General features: G+C 38.0%; 1 protein-coding gene across 1 annotated transcript in view; it reads left to right on the top strand.

Annotated features, from left to right (window-relative positions):
• The window catches only part of PGGT1B (protein geranylgeranyltransferase type I subunit beta), a 33,717-nt gene extending 17,362 nt beyond the window's left edge, over window positions 1-16,355 (top strand). The window contains 7 exon segments of the mRNA XM_030968361.1: window positions 2,068-2,219; window positions 3,655-3,787; window positions 9,363-9,408; window positions 11,124-11,308; window positions 11,621-11,729; window positions 15,168-15,302; window positions 15,305-16,355. Coding sequence (XP_030824221.1) covers window positions 2,068-2,219; window positions 3,655-3,787; window positions 9,363-9,408; window positions 11,124-11,308; window positions 11,621-11,729; window positions 15,168-15,302; window positions 15,305-15,348 — 804 coding nt within the window. The 3' untranslated portion in view covers window positions 15,349-16,355.
• The last annotated feature ends 1,107 nt before the right edge of the window (window positions 16,356-17,462 follow it).

Here is a 17,462-nt window from a genome sequence, read left to right as displayed (position 1 = left end):
GTTCTGCACATCATTCTTCCCTGCATGGGGGGATCTTCGTCAATACAGGAACTACATACTTGTGTATTTTGAAAGCATAATTATGCTTCTTGGCTGTAACCAGGTGTGTTGGCTTGGTGGACTTAGCACTCAGCACACACCTCTGTGCAAATGTGTCAAAACCGCTTAGCTCTGTGTGTGGATTGGCACCTGAAGGAACCCTGTCTTCAAAGTGGGACTGTGCCAGTGCTAGTGCATGTTTAGTAGCATTCTTTATTAGTGTTTGAAGAGATCTTGCCCGTGCTTCTGCAGCAGAGAGAGTTTCTTGGCTCTGCAGTGGTCACCGGGAATTCTTGGTGGCCATGAGTTATGTTTTAATAGCTGTTTTAATTGATATAGTAGGGAACACTGTCACATCACTGAGCCAAGTTTAAATGTTTGAAAGCTTCCCCCAGCTTAAATCTTTTAAGTGTTAATTCTTTTAAAAAAGGCTGAGATTGTGAGGAATATGATGGTAATTCCAACAAAACAGAACTGTTTACTCCATCTCTGAGATCCAAGTAAATCTATTTCCTGTGGGACCTACAGACTAATTCTCACAAAAGGCAAAGTGCATGGAGAACAGACCCTGGCCATACCCCCTTTGTTGTCTTCTCAGAGCATACTCTGCACCAGTGCATTAGCTCAGGTCAGTAGAGACTTCTTAACAAAAGCAGTTTAATGTGCCCTATATGTCTATTTAATGTGTAGGGTAGGAGACAGTGATGGGGGCACTGGCAGTACAGGGATGGGAGTGGGAGCTGTTCAAATTTGTGATACCACCTCAAGAGAGGGTCCAGGACTTGAAGTAAAGGAGAGGAGGTGCAGCTCTCAGCACATACACTCCTGTTCTCCTCTGTTACATAGCTTTTTCAGTGCTGCTGAACCCATTTCACCCTATTTTCTGCCTCCCTTTTCCAGTTGTCTTTGGTTCCCTTGTGTGAAAGCAATCTCTTACTGTCCAGTGGGTAATAACAATTTTTCTCCCAGTTTCTTACTAGAAGAAAAGCCTTTTGGCTTTGGAAATAAGCATGACTTGCCTGAAAAATACCAATTATACATAATATTAAATTTGGTTTTATACTGCTTTCTCCTTGTGTTTTTAGGATTAATTGCAAAATAAGAATTGCAACTGATTAGGCAATAATGCCAGTAAAATATCATTTAAAAATCTATCTCTAATACTCAGTATTGAAATAATTTTATTGTGTTTAAAATAATTATCTTCCAGTTGCTCCAAACTGAACCATCCCAGGTATCCACAGTCATCTTGTTATGTGTGGTTTCTGTTTTCATGAAGTAGTACAGTCCAGGATGGGCCTATAAAATACCATAAAGAAAAATAGTAGTTTTAGCATAGCTGTATCAATCCCTTTCCCATTTCTATGAGTTGTATTATGGGACTAGTCAGCCTTTAACTATAATTTTTGCTTCTCAGTTGACATTCAGTGATCCTTGTGAGTCCTTTCCAACTCAGGATATTCTGTGTTTCTGTGATTATTTGGTATATAAATATTTTGTTTGAACTCTAATTATTATTTTAAAATAGAGATCAAAGTAGGTAAGTAGGTAATTTGGTATTGCTTCAGTTGACAGAGAGATTACTAATAATCTCTCACACTGCTTTCTCCTTGTAGATCGTTATGTTGTAAAATCTCTGCTGAGGGACCTCCAGAGTTAGGCTGTTTAAGAGTGCTTACCCAGCTGCCAGGAAGTTAATGCCCAGTGGTGTGTCAGGACAAACTTAGGTACAGGTGAAGACATCCCCTTTTTTCCTTAATTGTTCCACAAATGGAGTTCTTGGTAAAGCTTCTTTCCAAAGCTTCCTACTGACCAAGTGTTTACAAGAGCAGCAGAGTTATGTGGTAACTTAGTTTGATAAGGAAAGCTGAGCAGAGTTTGGTGAGGAAAGCTGAGCAGGATACCTTCAGTTTAACCATAATGAGTAAAGGGAAAAGTGATTTGTTTACCTCTTACCTTAAAAAAAAATTTGCTGCAGTGTAAGCTCTTGTGATGTTTCAAAATTTCTATTTTTTCCTCCTTTTTTAGGGTCCAGGCATATCTCATCCCTATGATAGTGGGCACATAGCAATGACTTACACAGGACTATCATGTCTGGTTATTCTTGGAGATGATTTAAGTCGAGTAAATAAAGATGCCATACTGGCAGGACTAAGAGCTCTCCAGCTGGAGGATGGAAGGTAAAAGATATTTTATATGCTGCAACTCCCACTAGCCGCATGTGGAATGAAACGTAAGAAACATGTTCCTTATAGAAGTAGCTACAATCTTTATGTTCTATTAGAAAAATAGTTTGATTGGTAGTCACATAAGTCATAGAACATGTGCTGGCTTCTTGGAAGTAGTTAAGTCATCAGAGGGTGCTAACTGGCTCTTCGAACCAAATGGAGGCTTGCCAAGCAGCAAGTCCTAGAAGAAACAATTGAAGGTTTATTTATTGTCACAGGTAATTCAACCATTTACCTAGTTTTGTATATCATAGAAGCGTTTAGGTTGTAAAAGACCATTGAGATCATGAAGTCCAACTCTTAACCCAGCGCTGCCAAGTCCAGCACTAAACTGTGTCTTTAAGTGCCACATCTACATGTCTTTGAAATACCTTCAGGGATGGTGACTCCACCATTTCCCTGGGCAGCCTGTTCCAGTGCTAGACAACCCTTCTGATGAAGAATTTTTTTCTAATACCTAATCTAAACCTCGCCTGGTACAACTTGAAGCCATTTCCTCTGTCCCACATGGGAGAGGAGACCAACCCCCAACTTACCACCTTTCAGGTAGTTGAGTGATAAGTTGTCCTCTCGGTGTTTTTTTCTCTATGGCTCCTTCAGCTGCGCCTCCTCAGATTTGTGCTCCAAACCCTTCCTGGCTCCACTGCCCTTCCCTGAACACACTCTAGCACCTCAATGGACTTCCTTGTCTTGTGGGACCAAAACAGAACACAAATCTCGAGGTGTGGCCTCACCAGTGCCCAGTACAGGGGGATGGGTACTTCCCTGGTTCTGTTGGCAATTTTCTGATACAAACACCCAAATCAGGGCATCCATCGTCATCTTAAGTGTCTCTGACATTGTGCCAAAATAACCCAGATACAAAAATTTTAAAATGTTCATAGAGTTTGGTGCAATTGTAACAGTAACTAATTAAAAACTGATTCACCATTTGTATTAGAAATGGTCGTATTAGCAATTGCCTTTATACATACCTGGGAAACTGGTCCTCAAGTTGCAGTAAGGAAAGAAAGCCTTGTGAGCTATTAGGATTCCTAGGAAGTCAAAGAATTCTGCCCAAAAGAGGTAAAATGGTGAGTCATGTATCTTTATATACTGTAATAGGTGAAAGACTGTAAGTATAAACATCTTGGAATAAATAAGCACCAGTATCATTATGTTGCTGGAAATAGTCACTCAGGCTCCTAAATGTTTAGAGTTCTATGCATTTTCCTTGGCTTAGAGTCACATCTTCTAAAAAGAAAATCTAGTGTAGCTTTGGGTTATATTTATGAGACTACTGTAAACTAATCTTTAGAGAAAACACTGTGCAATTCTTTGAACCGCATTTCATATTTTCTGGTGTAACAGGCAAAACAGTGTTTAAAGACAGAAATGTTTCTTTCAGTTTCTGTGCAGTGCTGGAAGGAAGTGAAAATGATATGAGGTTTGTGTACTGTGCTTCCTGCATCTGCTACATGCTCGACAACTGGTCAGGCATGGATATGAAGAAAGCAATAGACTACATTAGAAGAAGTATGGTGAGTGTCCACAAAATGTTACTTCCTATGCTTTCAGGCTTTTAGCTTTTCTTCTTAACTGTGGCTTAAAAAAATGTCTGTCCAAACTGTATTACGGTAATTTCTTTATTTTTTCTTCCTGCTCTAGCAAGTTGAGAATTACAAAGTACATTGGCTTTTTGCATTTGTATTTTCATTAAAATGTGTATGCTAGCAAGATAATTTTATTTGGTGTGTTTGTTCGCAGCAAATTGTATTAAAAAGCCTCTTTATTTACAATAATTAAGCAATTGAAAGCAAGTTTTTGAAAACTAAGGTGTGATGTTTGTGTTTAGAAAAAGTGCAGAAAGCACTTTGGAAAAGTGTACCAATAAAATCCTCGTATTTCATTGAGCTGGAGTACTGCTTTTTAAAAGATACACAGATTTAAATAAACTAATTATTGACATAATTTCATCCTTAAGTGTTTCCAGTCATGCACTTCATAATTTATTTATTAGGTACTTGGAATGAAAAAATATATTTGTGAGTACGTACACATTTTTTTTCCGTGTCTGTGCAAATGGTCTTCATATTCGATTGGAGTAAAGGAGATTTCCATTTTTTTTCATGTTGTTTCATTAGTTTAATTGAGTTACATTTTCAAAGATTGAAACACAATTTTTTAAGGAAGCTGAGCAAGCTTGAAAATTGCAGTTCCCTTAGTGTGAGTAAACACAGGTTAAATTCTTGTGGTCCACAAAGAAGACCCAAATTTATGATGACACACAACTTCTGTTGTAAATGACTATTTTCAGTAGTTGCTGTCAGCAGCAAGATTGTACAATTTATGTGAGAAACAAGTTTAAAAAAAGACTTCAAAATCTCTTGCTTCAGACCAAGTTGTTTTTTATTTGTTGTTTATTTTTAAAGGAGGTATTTGGATGTCTTAGTATTTCTTACTGTACACTTCAAGAAGCTTTCTGGCACACTGCCATAGTCCTGGACAGACAGAGATGATCAAGGCCAGAACTCAGTCATACAAGGATATGGACCTGCAGCCTGTTCACATCCTAGTAGCACCTTTTATCCCATTTTCCCCTCTGTTTCCCCTTGTTCTTCTCCGGTCTCCTTTGATATTTCTGGTTTTTGCCATCGGCCCTTTCCCTAGCCATCCCATAGTAAGTTATGCTTACCCCTGCATTCCCCAGAAAACAGTCCATGATAAGGGGGTTTCTATACAATCCTGGAATCTTCCTCCCCTGCTTCCCATAAGAGCCCTTCTCCCATAGCTGGTAGCTCCCCTAAGTTAGCATGGGTTCTCAGCATGAGAATATCCGTGCTGAATCCTTTCAGTGGGTTTCACCTAAGGATGATGATTTATCAGTCCTTTCAGTCTGAGAGAGGAGCTTAGGCAGAGTGCTTGCTCTTACAGATTAGGCTGGGAACATTCTTTCTTCTCTGATAATTTCTGGACCTTAATGTTTACTGAGATCAGTTTTTAGTCAAATAGCTTAGCAGAGTTACAATAGGAGAATCAAGTATTAAAAAAGAATAGAAAACAAAACCCAAGAGCAAAATCCTCATTGTAGTTCTGTACATCACATTGTCTGTTAGTTGTGAACATTTGAGTACGGTTTTGATCCCAAAGGAAATGGTGGAACTAAGAAGGGGACAAAGAAAGTTGAGTTGAACTGTGAAAGGTATGAATCAGCTTGTGTAAAAGGAGTATTTAATATACTAGGAGTCTTTATTCTGGAAATGAGACTGTTAACTGGAGTGTGACAGAGATACCTAATGTAACAGGTAGCACTGAAAAAATAGAGGGAGAAGCAACTGTTTCTTTCTAAGACAAAACAGACAGCATCAGATGAGGCCATTAACAGAGCAGGCAAGTGAAGATTTTTTGAAAGTTTAGAGCTTTGAAGTGGTACTGGAGATTTATTGTGTGGTGTGATCTTGAACCAAATTTAAACTTTGCTTCTAGAGCTTAGCTTTAATTGTTGCACCTGCAAATTCCAGTCATTATGTTCCTATTGGAAAAAGAGATACCGTTTAAAAAAACCTCTAATAATTGAGGCCTTACCATGGCAAGACATCTTGGAAGGCCTCCTACTAATACTTCAGTTCACTAGTAAAGTAGAACTGTCTTGCCATGTTCAGAACTGTCTTGTCAAAGTTCAGAAGACACTGTGGCTTATCACAAAGATTGTGTCTTTTTCTGGCTAGCTTAGTGAGTAACTTAGAGAAATCAATAATCAGTGCTCTTTAGGGGGCAGTCATTCTAGCATGTAGAAATGTGCAGCAAGACACACTGTATTTTTGTCCAGGTTTACTGTGAATTGGGAGGTTAACTCTACACTGTGTTCAGTAGGACTTCTTTAAACCACTTCTGTGCTGTGAATTCACTGCAGAGTTGGTATGCACACATACACTAGTTCTGTCAGTGTTTGCTGGGTTTTCCCTCCTTGGCCCACCAGTATTTCTGTGAATTAATTCAGTTGCAAAGTGTCTGGCAATTCTGAGAAAAGACACAAAACCTTTGCATCCTGCTTGGTCACATTTAGAGCTGCGCATGTGTCTGAAGAAGTCTCAGACATTCAGGGAGCAGCCCATTGTGAAGATCATTTCACAGCAGTAGTTTTCTTTCCTTTCATTCATTCATCTCTTTCCACCACTTTCCTTGAGATGTATTTCAGTTTAAGTACCTATCACAGGAGCCAGGTATTTCTTAAAGTGTATTTCATAAATAAACACAACGACTGAAATGTGGCATCCAAGAATGTTAGCTTGATTTCTCTCATTAAGATTTTGTAGATGGTGCTAAAACTAATCTATAAAATGGAACAATTAAAAGTAAATTCTGTTTGAGGTTATTTCATTTGTTGCTCCTTGTGTAATTAACTATACAATTAATAACTATAGGCTTTATTGTAAATGCTTATTCCTATTTTGCTGTCACAATGTCACCTCATTCTGTCACTTTCTTTGGTTGTAGACAAAAAGGGATTTCATTGCTCAGTACCAAACTGCTTTGACAGAAGGGTGTGGTTTTGATTTACTATTGTATGTCACTCATGTGCACCTAGATGAAGCACATGACAGTTAACAGAAATTCTTTCAGTTTTTCAAATTGCCATTCATGTGAAGTACAACTCATCTGGATTGAGAGTAATGTAACTGGTTGACCACAGTACTGTTTGTAATAAGCTTGTGGATTTTTTAGCTTATTCTTTGGAATTTGCTACCTTTAGTGATGCGGTATAAGAATTGTGACATACAATTCAATACAGCTGAATGAAGGAGTGCGTTTGTTTAGTTAGGCATTTCAGGAACAGCAGGAGATTGGAACATAAACCATGTTTAAAATGTTAAAAATAATTGAATCTTCATACAGAATAGATAGCCTTCTTGTTGTAATTCGACTAAAAAAGTGTTCATACAATGCTGATCACAAAAATAATTCTAGGCCAGTTTTATTGTCAGTAAAATTGTCAGATTTCAACACTAGCAGTGTAGATTGACTCTTGTCTTTCACATTCAAAACTTAGATATATCACTAATCAAAAGACAACAAATACTAGGATGCTGAGATTTTGAATGACTTACAGAAGCTCAATAACGGCTCTTTGCAACAACGTTTTTTTTCTAATAGAGATTTTGCAAGAAGCTTTAAAAATATCAGCTGCTTCTTCTAGTATAGTCTTCTTCAAATGCACTTGTATTGGTCTGTTGATATAGTTAAGCTGGTTGTAAAACTTGTAGACTTTGCAGTGAAGATTTTACCAAACTGGATTTACACATTTCCTGAGGATAGTATTTAATTATACAGTTGTCATGTTGCAGTAATCAAGAGCTCCTTTTGCATACAATTTCTGGAGCCTTTTCAAAAGGACCAAGAAATGAAAGTGTTCCCTAGCTCTTTAAGGCACACAAGTCCCCAGAGCAGCTGCTGTCTGTAAATAAATAGGCATCAGTTTGCCAAGGGTCAGCTATTGTCTGTTAGAGTTTAAAGCTAATTGTACAGCCCAATGTAGTAGTGTCTGGGATGCACACTTAACAGCTTTTCTTCAGAGCTAATTACTTTGTCAAACATAAAGCAAACCACCTCCTCTTAAAATTGCTGTTTGTAGAGTTAATTAGCTTTGCCAGCATAGCTTTGCTAATCAGCTTGCCTTTTCTTAGCAATTAATGCATCTGTGGAGTGTGGTAGCACATTTGTATTGCATTCTCAAAAGGCAGTGAAAAAGGAAGAGTTCACACTGTGTGCTTTAACATTCAGAAGTTCACAGAGATTAGTAAAATTTACTGGTTCAAACCTGAGAAATCAAGCTGCAGCTTGAAGTGTATGTTTCAGATATTAGTATTTTTAGTTGCTTCAGCTTGCAGCAACAATTCAAAACTAGGAATAAAGTTTTAGTGTTGCTTCTGTGTCTTCTTCTGTTTACTTTTGTCTTCTGAATGTCAGCCTTAAAAGCAGATGCACAAAATAATCCTTAAGTAGTGTCTGAAGATATGATAGTCCTGTAGCCATTCTTTGGTTAGGACTATGGGAGTCCTATTATTGGTTTGTCAAGATGTCCCGTATCTACTAGCCACTGTTTCAGAGAAAATGTGAGAAATTCACAGTCAGCACCTGGAGGATGTGGGGGAAGGATTTTTGGTGCTTTGTGTCTGATCACATACTGATCCAATCATTAACTGAGCAGTTGATGTAGAATACGTAGGGCCAATGTAATTTAACTTCAAGAGTTACACCTCATTTTTCCTACTAAGCAATTTGGTATTTGTTCAGAGATAATTCATTAAGTATTCTATGAACTCTTGTCAAATAAATATTTGCTATTTTATGAATAATTTCTTACATGGTCTTTTGTTTCTTTTCAAGTAAAATGATTTAATGGATTTTTAGGGAAGAAAGATTATTATTCTTACATGTACATGTATTCCTAGATTGCTCATGACAGACATGAACTATGATATTCTTGGTGCTTTGTCAGACTTGAGTTTCCCGTTTTGTTGCACTTAACAGTGATTTTTCAGCACTGTAATGGTATTTTTTAACAGTAATATTTTATAGGCCAATTTAAGTTTATTCCAATGCATGTTACAATTTTCTTCTTGCTTCTGGTTCCCTTCTCATTGTTTTTTAAAGCCTGATGCACTTGATTCTTACTAAAGAATTGCTTGGATTTGAGTATTCTACACACAGTAGTACTTTGCATTTTGCCTCTTTTTTAATGTTAAACTGCTCTTGGATTAGAGACAGATTAAGTTATCGATTTAATTCTGTTTTGTTTTGATTACATAGCCTTTTTTTTTCTTTTTATACCTTCATTACATGATTTTTTTCTTTGTGGCTTACCCTTTTTCAGGTTTTTAACATGTGTCACAACTAAAATTAATTCCATGAAAGTCATAAAAACGTCCTGCATTGAAAAAGAGCTGATTTGTTAACTGTGTTGTGGCAAGAATTTTTGGAGGTTCAGAATTTAATGAGGTTAAATCATGGCAATGATCTGTTGATAATTTTGCTGGTAAACTAAGAAATTGCAATGTCTGTCAAAGTGCTGTAGCTCTAAATTAACTACTTTGTGGGATATTTTTTTTCCTTCAGTCTTATGATAATGGCCTGGCACAGGGAGCTGGACTGGAATCTCATGGTAAGAATGTCAAAGTGTTCTACACCTTTCAGAGTGGTATTGTAGCAGGTGTGGGGTATGCCATACCTTTCCTTCTTTTCTAAGGAAGTTGTGTGAGGAGGAACAAATCCAAAACATGCTTCCAAATGTCACTTCTTCCTTTAGATCTAGCTTAATATCTCAACAGACAGGCTTTTTTTAATCACTCCTGTTAATCTTATCTCATGTGTGTTTTTGTTGTAATCTTATCTCATGTTTTGTTGAAAGGTGTTGCTTTTAGTTCTCAGCTGTTGCTGGCAGAGCAAACTTTTTCCACATGTGTCATTGTTACTCTCAGGATTTTATCTACAAGAGATTTTGTGCCGTGTAGCTGATAATTTCCAATTTCAACAGCTTTGGTAAAGCATAGAAGCATTTCCTCTGATAGATACAGCATCTGTTGTGGGATCAAATCTTGAAGCAACAGTTAATTTTTGTAAAGAGTTGGTAGATCTGAAGATAGGAATCTCCAAGAGACTGCTATTTTTAAGCAAAATATTTCTGTGCCATGAAGGAACAGTCTGCTTGGGACAGAGGAGTTTTTGGCTCTTAGGTGACTGATACTAAATCTAGTGCTGTATTCTGTTGGACTGATTGGTCCAAGGTTAGACTTGGTGATCTTGGAGGTCTTTTTCAACCTGAATGGTTCTATGATCCTCTCAGATGTTTACCCTTAGTATTGAGCTTTGATAGGATTTTGTCTCTTTCCTTCTTGCTGGATCAATAAAGCTGAAAAATTTAAGTTATATCCCTAGGTATTAAAACAATTGGTTAATTAACTTTCTGTAAACTGTTAGTGATAACAAATAGCAGTACTTCAGCACTGCATTTCAGCATCAGAGTGAAAATAATCTTACAGCTCCTGGGGTCTTCCAGCACCAGGATATTGTAAGGAACTTTGGGGCCCAAGTCTCCTGTCAGCAGCTTGCTTATGGTCTTTATGAGACTCTGATTTTTTCATATCAGGTATTAGACTCAAAATAAACTTGGATGAGCTTTAAAAAGTGGTGGCTGGGCTACACAAAGATCATAAGTTTATCTTGTTTACCATACAGTTTCCTTGACAGCAAAAAATTCCTTAGAAGCACAATTTGTATGTATTACAACCATGAGAGTCCAGGAGTATTTTCACCATATTAAGTGCGCACATTGTTCTTGGTTTGTTTTTTTTTAATAATTTTAGTTTGAATTGTTTTTTTCTCCTTCTGCTCTCAAGACACTTCTGTCTGTTTATATCCTCTGGGGGATTGTGTCTGAGGCTGGCTTTGGCATCTCTGCTTCAGTCTGATTGCTGGCATTCCAATAGCTTTCTTTTTTAAGTTACAAGTGAAGAAATATTTCTGTTGCAATTCCATTTGCTTGTTTCTGGACTGCTGTGTAATGTAGACTGCACAGCATTATAAGAAGAAACAGCTTTAAGAAAATGAGCTGGTTTATTTCTACAAGAGCTGGGTTGAGGGAGTTCCTGAGTTCTCCCCCTGGCCTTTGACATACCTGCTGAACTTGTGTTCTTACTTATTTGTATTTTAGACTCAAAATTAACTCTTTCATACTTTTAAAAGTCCATTGATTTCATTGCAAGTAGCTTAGTTAAAGTTCTGACTGAGATCATACAGGCTTCAGAAAATCAGTGTATCAAAGCATAGCAAACCCTGCTTTCTCTTCACAGAAGCAAACCCTTCTCTTCTCTTCTATAGGGGGCTCTACATTTTGTGGTATTGCATCACTGTGTTTGATGGGCAAACTGGAGGAAGTTTTTTCAGAAAAAGAACTGACCAGAATAAGAAGATGGTGTATAATGAGGCAACAGAATGGCTACCATGGACGACCCAACAAACCTGTAGACACTTGCTATTCCTTTTGGGTGGGAGCAACATTGAAGGTAGTGTACAGAACAGGTGTAGGGATAGCTATTGACTTGTTTTGATTTCTTTAAGCACTATTTTCTTTGCTTGAAAGCGTTAGATATTTGACACAAGTGCACCAATATGCACCAATGACTATAAATATCTTTCATCTTGCAAAAAATGCAGGAAATTGAGGTTTACCAGATTAGTGCTATCTGTGCTGTTATTGCTTATCTCAAAAATAGGCACTATATTCTAGCGTTAAAAATATACTAACACTTAGTTAAGACTTAGTGTTAAAAGTATAATAAGACTTACATTACTGTTACAATCTAATTTCTTTTCAGCTCTTGAACATATTCCAATATACAAATTTTGAGAAAAACCGAAATTACATCCTGTCAACTCAAGATCGCCTTGTTGGTGGATTTGCCAAGTGGCCAGACAGCCATCCAGGTAAAATAACTTGTCAAAATTGCAATGAGTGTGGTCTAAGTAAGAAATAAACTCCAGCAGTCAGACATCTGAGAGGTGTAAGGGAAACCATACCCATTCAAAAAAAAAACAGAAGAGCAAAAAAAAAATCAACCAACCAACCAACCAACCAACCAACCAAAACCAAAAAAAACTCAAAATATAAAAGGATTTTCATTCTTGAAGTGGAAAGAGAGGGATGAAGTTTGTCCTTGTTCAGCCACAAAGGAAGTGAATCTTGTTGTTTAGATTACTGTTAAAAGAGTATCACTGTCTGTTTAGTATGTGTTTAACTGTTCTGCTTGAAGGATATATTGTGTTGTAGGAATCTCTGTAAATTGCGCTTATTATATAAAAATATTTGTTTCTTTAGAAAATTAATAATTTAAGTTTATTCACAAGTCATTGATATAAGTAAAAAGAGTCAAAGTTTACTCAGTTATGTACTATGATTTACAGATTGTGTTTATACAAGTATGTCTGACACTATACTTTCAGAAGTGGATCATTTGAAGCAGTGAAAAAAACTCCAAAAGATGCTAAAATGTTTTAATTTTAAAAGTTGTTAGAATTCAATTAATGTATTGCAAGTTTCTGAAAACAAAGCTTGTGCCAGTAGGTTTTCAGCACCCATGGCATTTTGTACAGGGAAGATAAACTGGCTTTGTAAATGGACCAAATAAGATAAAAATTCAGTCATAATAAAGGAAGAGTATGTTTAGAATCTGTGCCCTGGTATTGAATCTGTTGATAACTTCATATTGAACAACAGTTCAAAATTTTTCAAGGTAAACCCACCCTGAAAATACAGTGCTTGTGATAGATGTGCATTTTGTCCTCATCATGTAGATTTTAACAGTATCATTTGGAAGGAGTGTTTTGGTTTGTCTTAATGAAACATTTACCTTGTGAGTCAGAGATTAGAAAAGTCTGTTTCAAATACCCATCATATGTTAACCTGTCTTAAACTTAATTGCCTTTTATGACAAGGTTGTCCCCCCAGCTGACCAAGGGAAGCCATTTGATGTAAGTGTGTGATTCAGTAGTGTCCCTTCCAAGATCCTTCTGGACAAACTGTCCAGTACATGGCACCTCGAGTGCCAGGGACAGTTTTGGGCACCACAACACAAAAAAGACACTGAGCTGTTAGAGAGTGTCCAGAGGAGGCCATGAGGATGGTGAAGGGCCTCAGGATAAAGCCATGTGAGGAGTGGCTGAGGTGACTTGGTCTGTTCAGCCTGGAGAAGAGGAGACTGAGGGGAGACCTCACTGCAGTTACAGCTTCCTTGGGAGGGGAAGAGGAGGGGCAGGCACTGATCTCTTCTCTGTGGTGACAGTGACAGGACACCAGGGAGTGGCCTGAAGTTGCATTAGGGGAGGTTTAGTTTAGATATTAGGAAAAGTTCTTCACCCAGAGGGTGGCTGGGCTCTGGAACAGGCTTTTCAGGAAAGTGGTCACAGCACCAACCTGACAGAGTTCAAGAAAGTTTTGGACAATGCTCTCAGGCATGTGGTGTAACTCTTGGGGTGTCCTGTGCAGAACCAGGAGTCAGACTTTGATTGCCTCTGTGGGGTCCCTCCCCACAAAGTTAGTGCAGTTCTGATACAAAGAAAGACTATAAATGCAACATTGCAAAGATTGCTTCTGTGTTTTCATTGTTACAGATAGACAACTGAGCTTCCTGCAAGCTCAGTCTCATATCTGAAAGGCAAGTTGTCTTTTGATCATGTTGACACTATAAAGGTTCCTAAGACTTAATCAGAATTAGATTTTAATTTCTGGGGCTCCTACTTTATAAAAGCTCTGTTTAAATTTGGGGACTCAAACTGTATTTGCTGTGCAATAATGTTTTTAAGACTAGGAGAAGTTTCAGAAGACGGTCAGCTGCTGGCGATAATCTATGTGTTACATGGACTTGCAATGTTAGCAAGTAACTCTTTCCAGCTGATTATTCAGGGAAATAATGTTTTGTAGTCTTGCTGTTCCCGTGCTAACAGACATCAAAATATTGTTGGTTGTGGAGGCCACTAGCATTATTTAACAAAGAACTGATGGGACAAGAAGAAACAGCCTCAGGTTACACAAGAGGAGATGTAGATTGAATAGTCGGAAACATTTCTTCATCAGAAGGGTTGTTAAACATTGGAACAGGGTACTCAAGGCAATGTTCGAGTCACCATCCCTGGAGATACAATATGACACTTAAGGGCAGGGTTTCGTGCTGGTCTTGGCAATGTTAGGTTAAGGATTGGAACCTGATCTTAGAGGTCTTTTCCAGCCTAAATGATTCTATGATCATTTTAGTGAAATACTAAATTATTGACACCTACACAGAGTGCTACATGTTGAGCTTTTTCAAGGGGAACATGAAATTCCCTTCTTTCTGTCTTTCACCTGTGATTTCCTGGGCAGATAATCCAATCTAATAGTTTGCTGCTACCCAGAGGAGGCAGACTCAGCGAGCTACAGCCCTGGTGTAAAGTGGACATCAGGAGCAGCATGGAACAGAAGAGTAAGAGTATCCCATTTTGGTGGCAGCCATCTCTTGATCAAGCTGCATGAATTCCTATCCTTAGGATAATCTCTCAGGAAAATGGGAAGCTAGGAAAAGTAATGCCTCCTTCAATTTCTCTAAGTCTTGCTGTTGGCAGCTATTTGCACTAATTTTGTTGTTTCAATAGTTAGCTGCTCATAAAGTAACCAGCCAAAAATGCAAGAAAATATTTGCTTTCTGGACTGGTTATTTTTGGATATTTAAATTCTTTTGCTTTTTGGCTGTGGCACTCAGAAAAAATAGTGCACAAGTTGTTGTAAAAGAAATGTGGACTTTAGTTCATGCTGGTAACTCTGAGCAGAAATGTTTTCCTTCCATCAAAACTCAAGTTTAAATTACGGCTGTGGTATTCACATGCCCTGTGAACAGAGGGAGACATAATTCTCTCTCTCAGGTTTTTTCCTGGAGAAGCACAGAGGGAAAACAAGTCTTACCTCATTTGCTGCTTCTGTTGCTTTGCAAACATGTGGAATGTGTTGGAAGATTATTTATCTGCAGGAATTTGATGGTTGGATTCTGGTGATGGTGTTTTGATTCATTGACCAATTGAATCCACATCTTTGTGTTGGAACTGTTGGCTGACAGTCACAAGTTTTCAGTTTAGAAATTAGAAGTAAGTATGATGTGATATAGTATATATCTCTTTAATATAGTATAGTATAATAAAGTAATCAGTTAGCCTTCCGAATCAATGGAGTCAGATGCATAATTCTTCCCTGAGGACGAGGATTGCCTGCTGATCCAATATACGGCACCTGATTATTTGTTTTCCTTGGTTGTAATTACTCAGAGGTGTTTGAATATGGGCTGAATATTGGCTGTTACAGTCTGAAATGTTTTTTCCCCTTTTCTGTCTTTCTTTCAGATGCTTTACATGCCTACTTTGGGGTCTGTGGTTTGTCATTAATTGGAGAATCTGGTATTTGCGAAGTTCATCCCGCCCTAAATATAAGCACAAGAGCATCAGAGCGTCTTCACCACCTTCATCAGATCTGGAAAACACGGACTTTAAACAGCGTTCAGACGACACACACCTCTCTACATGACTGATTTAGACTTGAATTTAGTTCAGGTAGCATAATTGTAGCCCAGGGTTTAAAGCCATGTATAACCAATGTGCTCTTTTAAGTGCTGAAGTCATACAATCAGATCTGTGTTGCTGGCATCACTTTGATAGGGAGTTGCCTTCAGCAGGTTATTCTGCGTTGTGAAATGGGGAATATTTTGATTATATAGAAGTTTGTCACCGCAGACTGTAAGTGGCTTTTCAGATGGCTTTACTTCTAAGAAATCCCTTGAGGCATTTAAACTTCATTTTAATTTTATTTTTTTAAATTTGTGCATACTGTGTCAAAATATATAATGGGGAAGTATTTTCAAAATTGTTTACATATCATACAGTATAGCACAGAATGTTGAAGTTCTTTATAATCTTACTGTTTGACATATTTTTGGGTAGAGAATCTCTCATATTAAGCCTCAGTTAAAAATTACCTATTATCATCAACTTTCAGATTCCATAAACTTTGTTTTTCACGAACAAATTAATTAAATACAAATAAAATTATTTTATTCAATATACTGGACTTTTAAGGTTGTGTGGCCTTAATAAATTGATCTCATAATTCTTCTAAGTAGGTTTTACACAGATGCAGTGGATTGTTAGCCAGACAGAGTTTTCATCTGAAATAGTTTCTTCATGTGACGTTCACTAAGAGTGTGGCATATTGATGTGCATCAATAAAAGATATTCAGCCCAGTCTTTTGGAAGCATACCTGTATGCAAGAGTAGCATTAGAACCTGCTTCCAAAGACAAACCTTTGCAATACATTGAAGTTGTTCAAATTAGAGTAATGATGAACATTCTCAGCTTCTTTAGTGCTTTACTAGTGCCTTACTTTGTATGCTTGAAGTGCTGTTCAGAGTAGAAGGAAGTAATTTTGCAGCTGGTGTGTTTGTGGCAGGTCAGTTCATGCATTCAGTAGACACCACGTCTTTCTACTTGCCAGTCATTAACAGCACTTTTTTTTTCCTAAAGGTTCCAAAGATAACTGAAGACTTCCTAAAACAGATTAGGTGCACCATTTGCCACTGCTGTGCCCAAAGAAACAGGATGTAGATATTTTTGGCTAGCAAAAAGAGCTTTGGGGATAAACATGATTCCTGTTTTGCAATGCAGGGCAAGTGAAAAGGGTAGTATTGTTGTACCCCCAGCACACATGTCAGAGAGGTCCAATAGGTATCTTTAGGCTACCAGAACAATCCCATTGTCTGAACCTGTAGCAGCCTTCCTACCTAAATAGATAGTTTCTATTTCTATAGCAGATTAATTTTCATGGCAGCATTGGGAGCATAACTAGTGATAGTTGCCTGCTTGGAAAAGCAAAGGAGGAGTGGGGTAGGGTGTGTGATCTAGACATGTCCCAGTAGACACTTTACTTGGAGGAGGAGAGACTCAATAGTTGTAAAAACTGGGAAGTCTGGAGGGGTGTGGAGCCAAGAGAACTGTGAGGCCAGTACTGGAGAGGGGGAATGAGGTGCTTGAGTAGGACTGTTGCAGAGTGAGAGAGATGAAAACTGGGAGATACTGAGGCTGGAGGCACCAGTGAAGAATGTGGAGTAGTAATGGAACCAAACTGGTGGAAAGGATTTGAGCTGTGTAGGGTAAGATTAGGGAGCAAAAGAAAGGTACTGACTCAAGGAACATGAAGGAGTTAAGGCGAAGATAGAGCTTGGGAATTGATTTTATTGACCACATGCTGAGATGACCAAAAATCCAGCCACCAGTAAAAAGAACTAGCAAGATACCTGAAAGAGAGTATCTCCCAGGCAGGGGGCTCACTACTGCAGTTCCTGTGGGAATCCCATTTTCCTGGATAGGCTTAATGGGATGTTGGTCAGCAAAGGCTGAAGTAGCTTCCCTGAGCAGAAGTCTCTAAGGTCATAGGGGTCTACCTAGATTAAAACCCATTTAAAACACAAAACAATAAAAATCTTGAAGTAAAAATTGATCACAAAAGCATAGTATTTTCTTGTCTTTACATCAGATGGTGACAACAAGTTGACTTCATGGTAGGATGGGATGGGTTTCTGATGTAGTTACAATGAAGGTGAGATGTAATTGTAGCTATCCATCCCCACCACTGCTTCTTTGCCTTG

The sequence above is a fragment of the Camarhynchus parvulus genome, chromosome Z (assembly GCF_901933205.1).
Source record: "Camarhynchus parvulus chromosome Z, STF_HiC, whole genome shotgun sequence".
In the NCBI taxonomy this organism is placed as follows: domain Eukaryota; kingdom Metazoa; phylum Chordata; class Aves; order Passeriformes; family Thraupidae; genus Camarhynchus; species Camarhynchus parvulus.
Note: the sequence above shows the minus strand (reverse complement) of the source record. Positions and strands in the feature narration are given on the sequence as shown.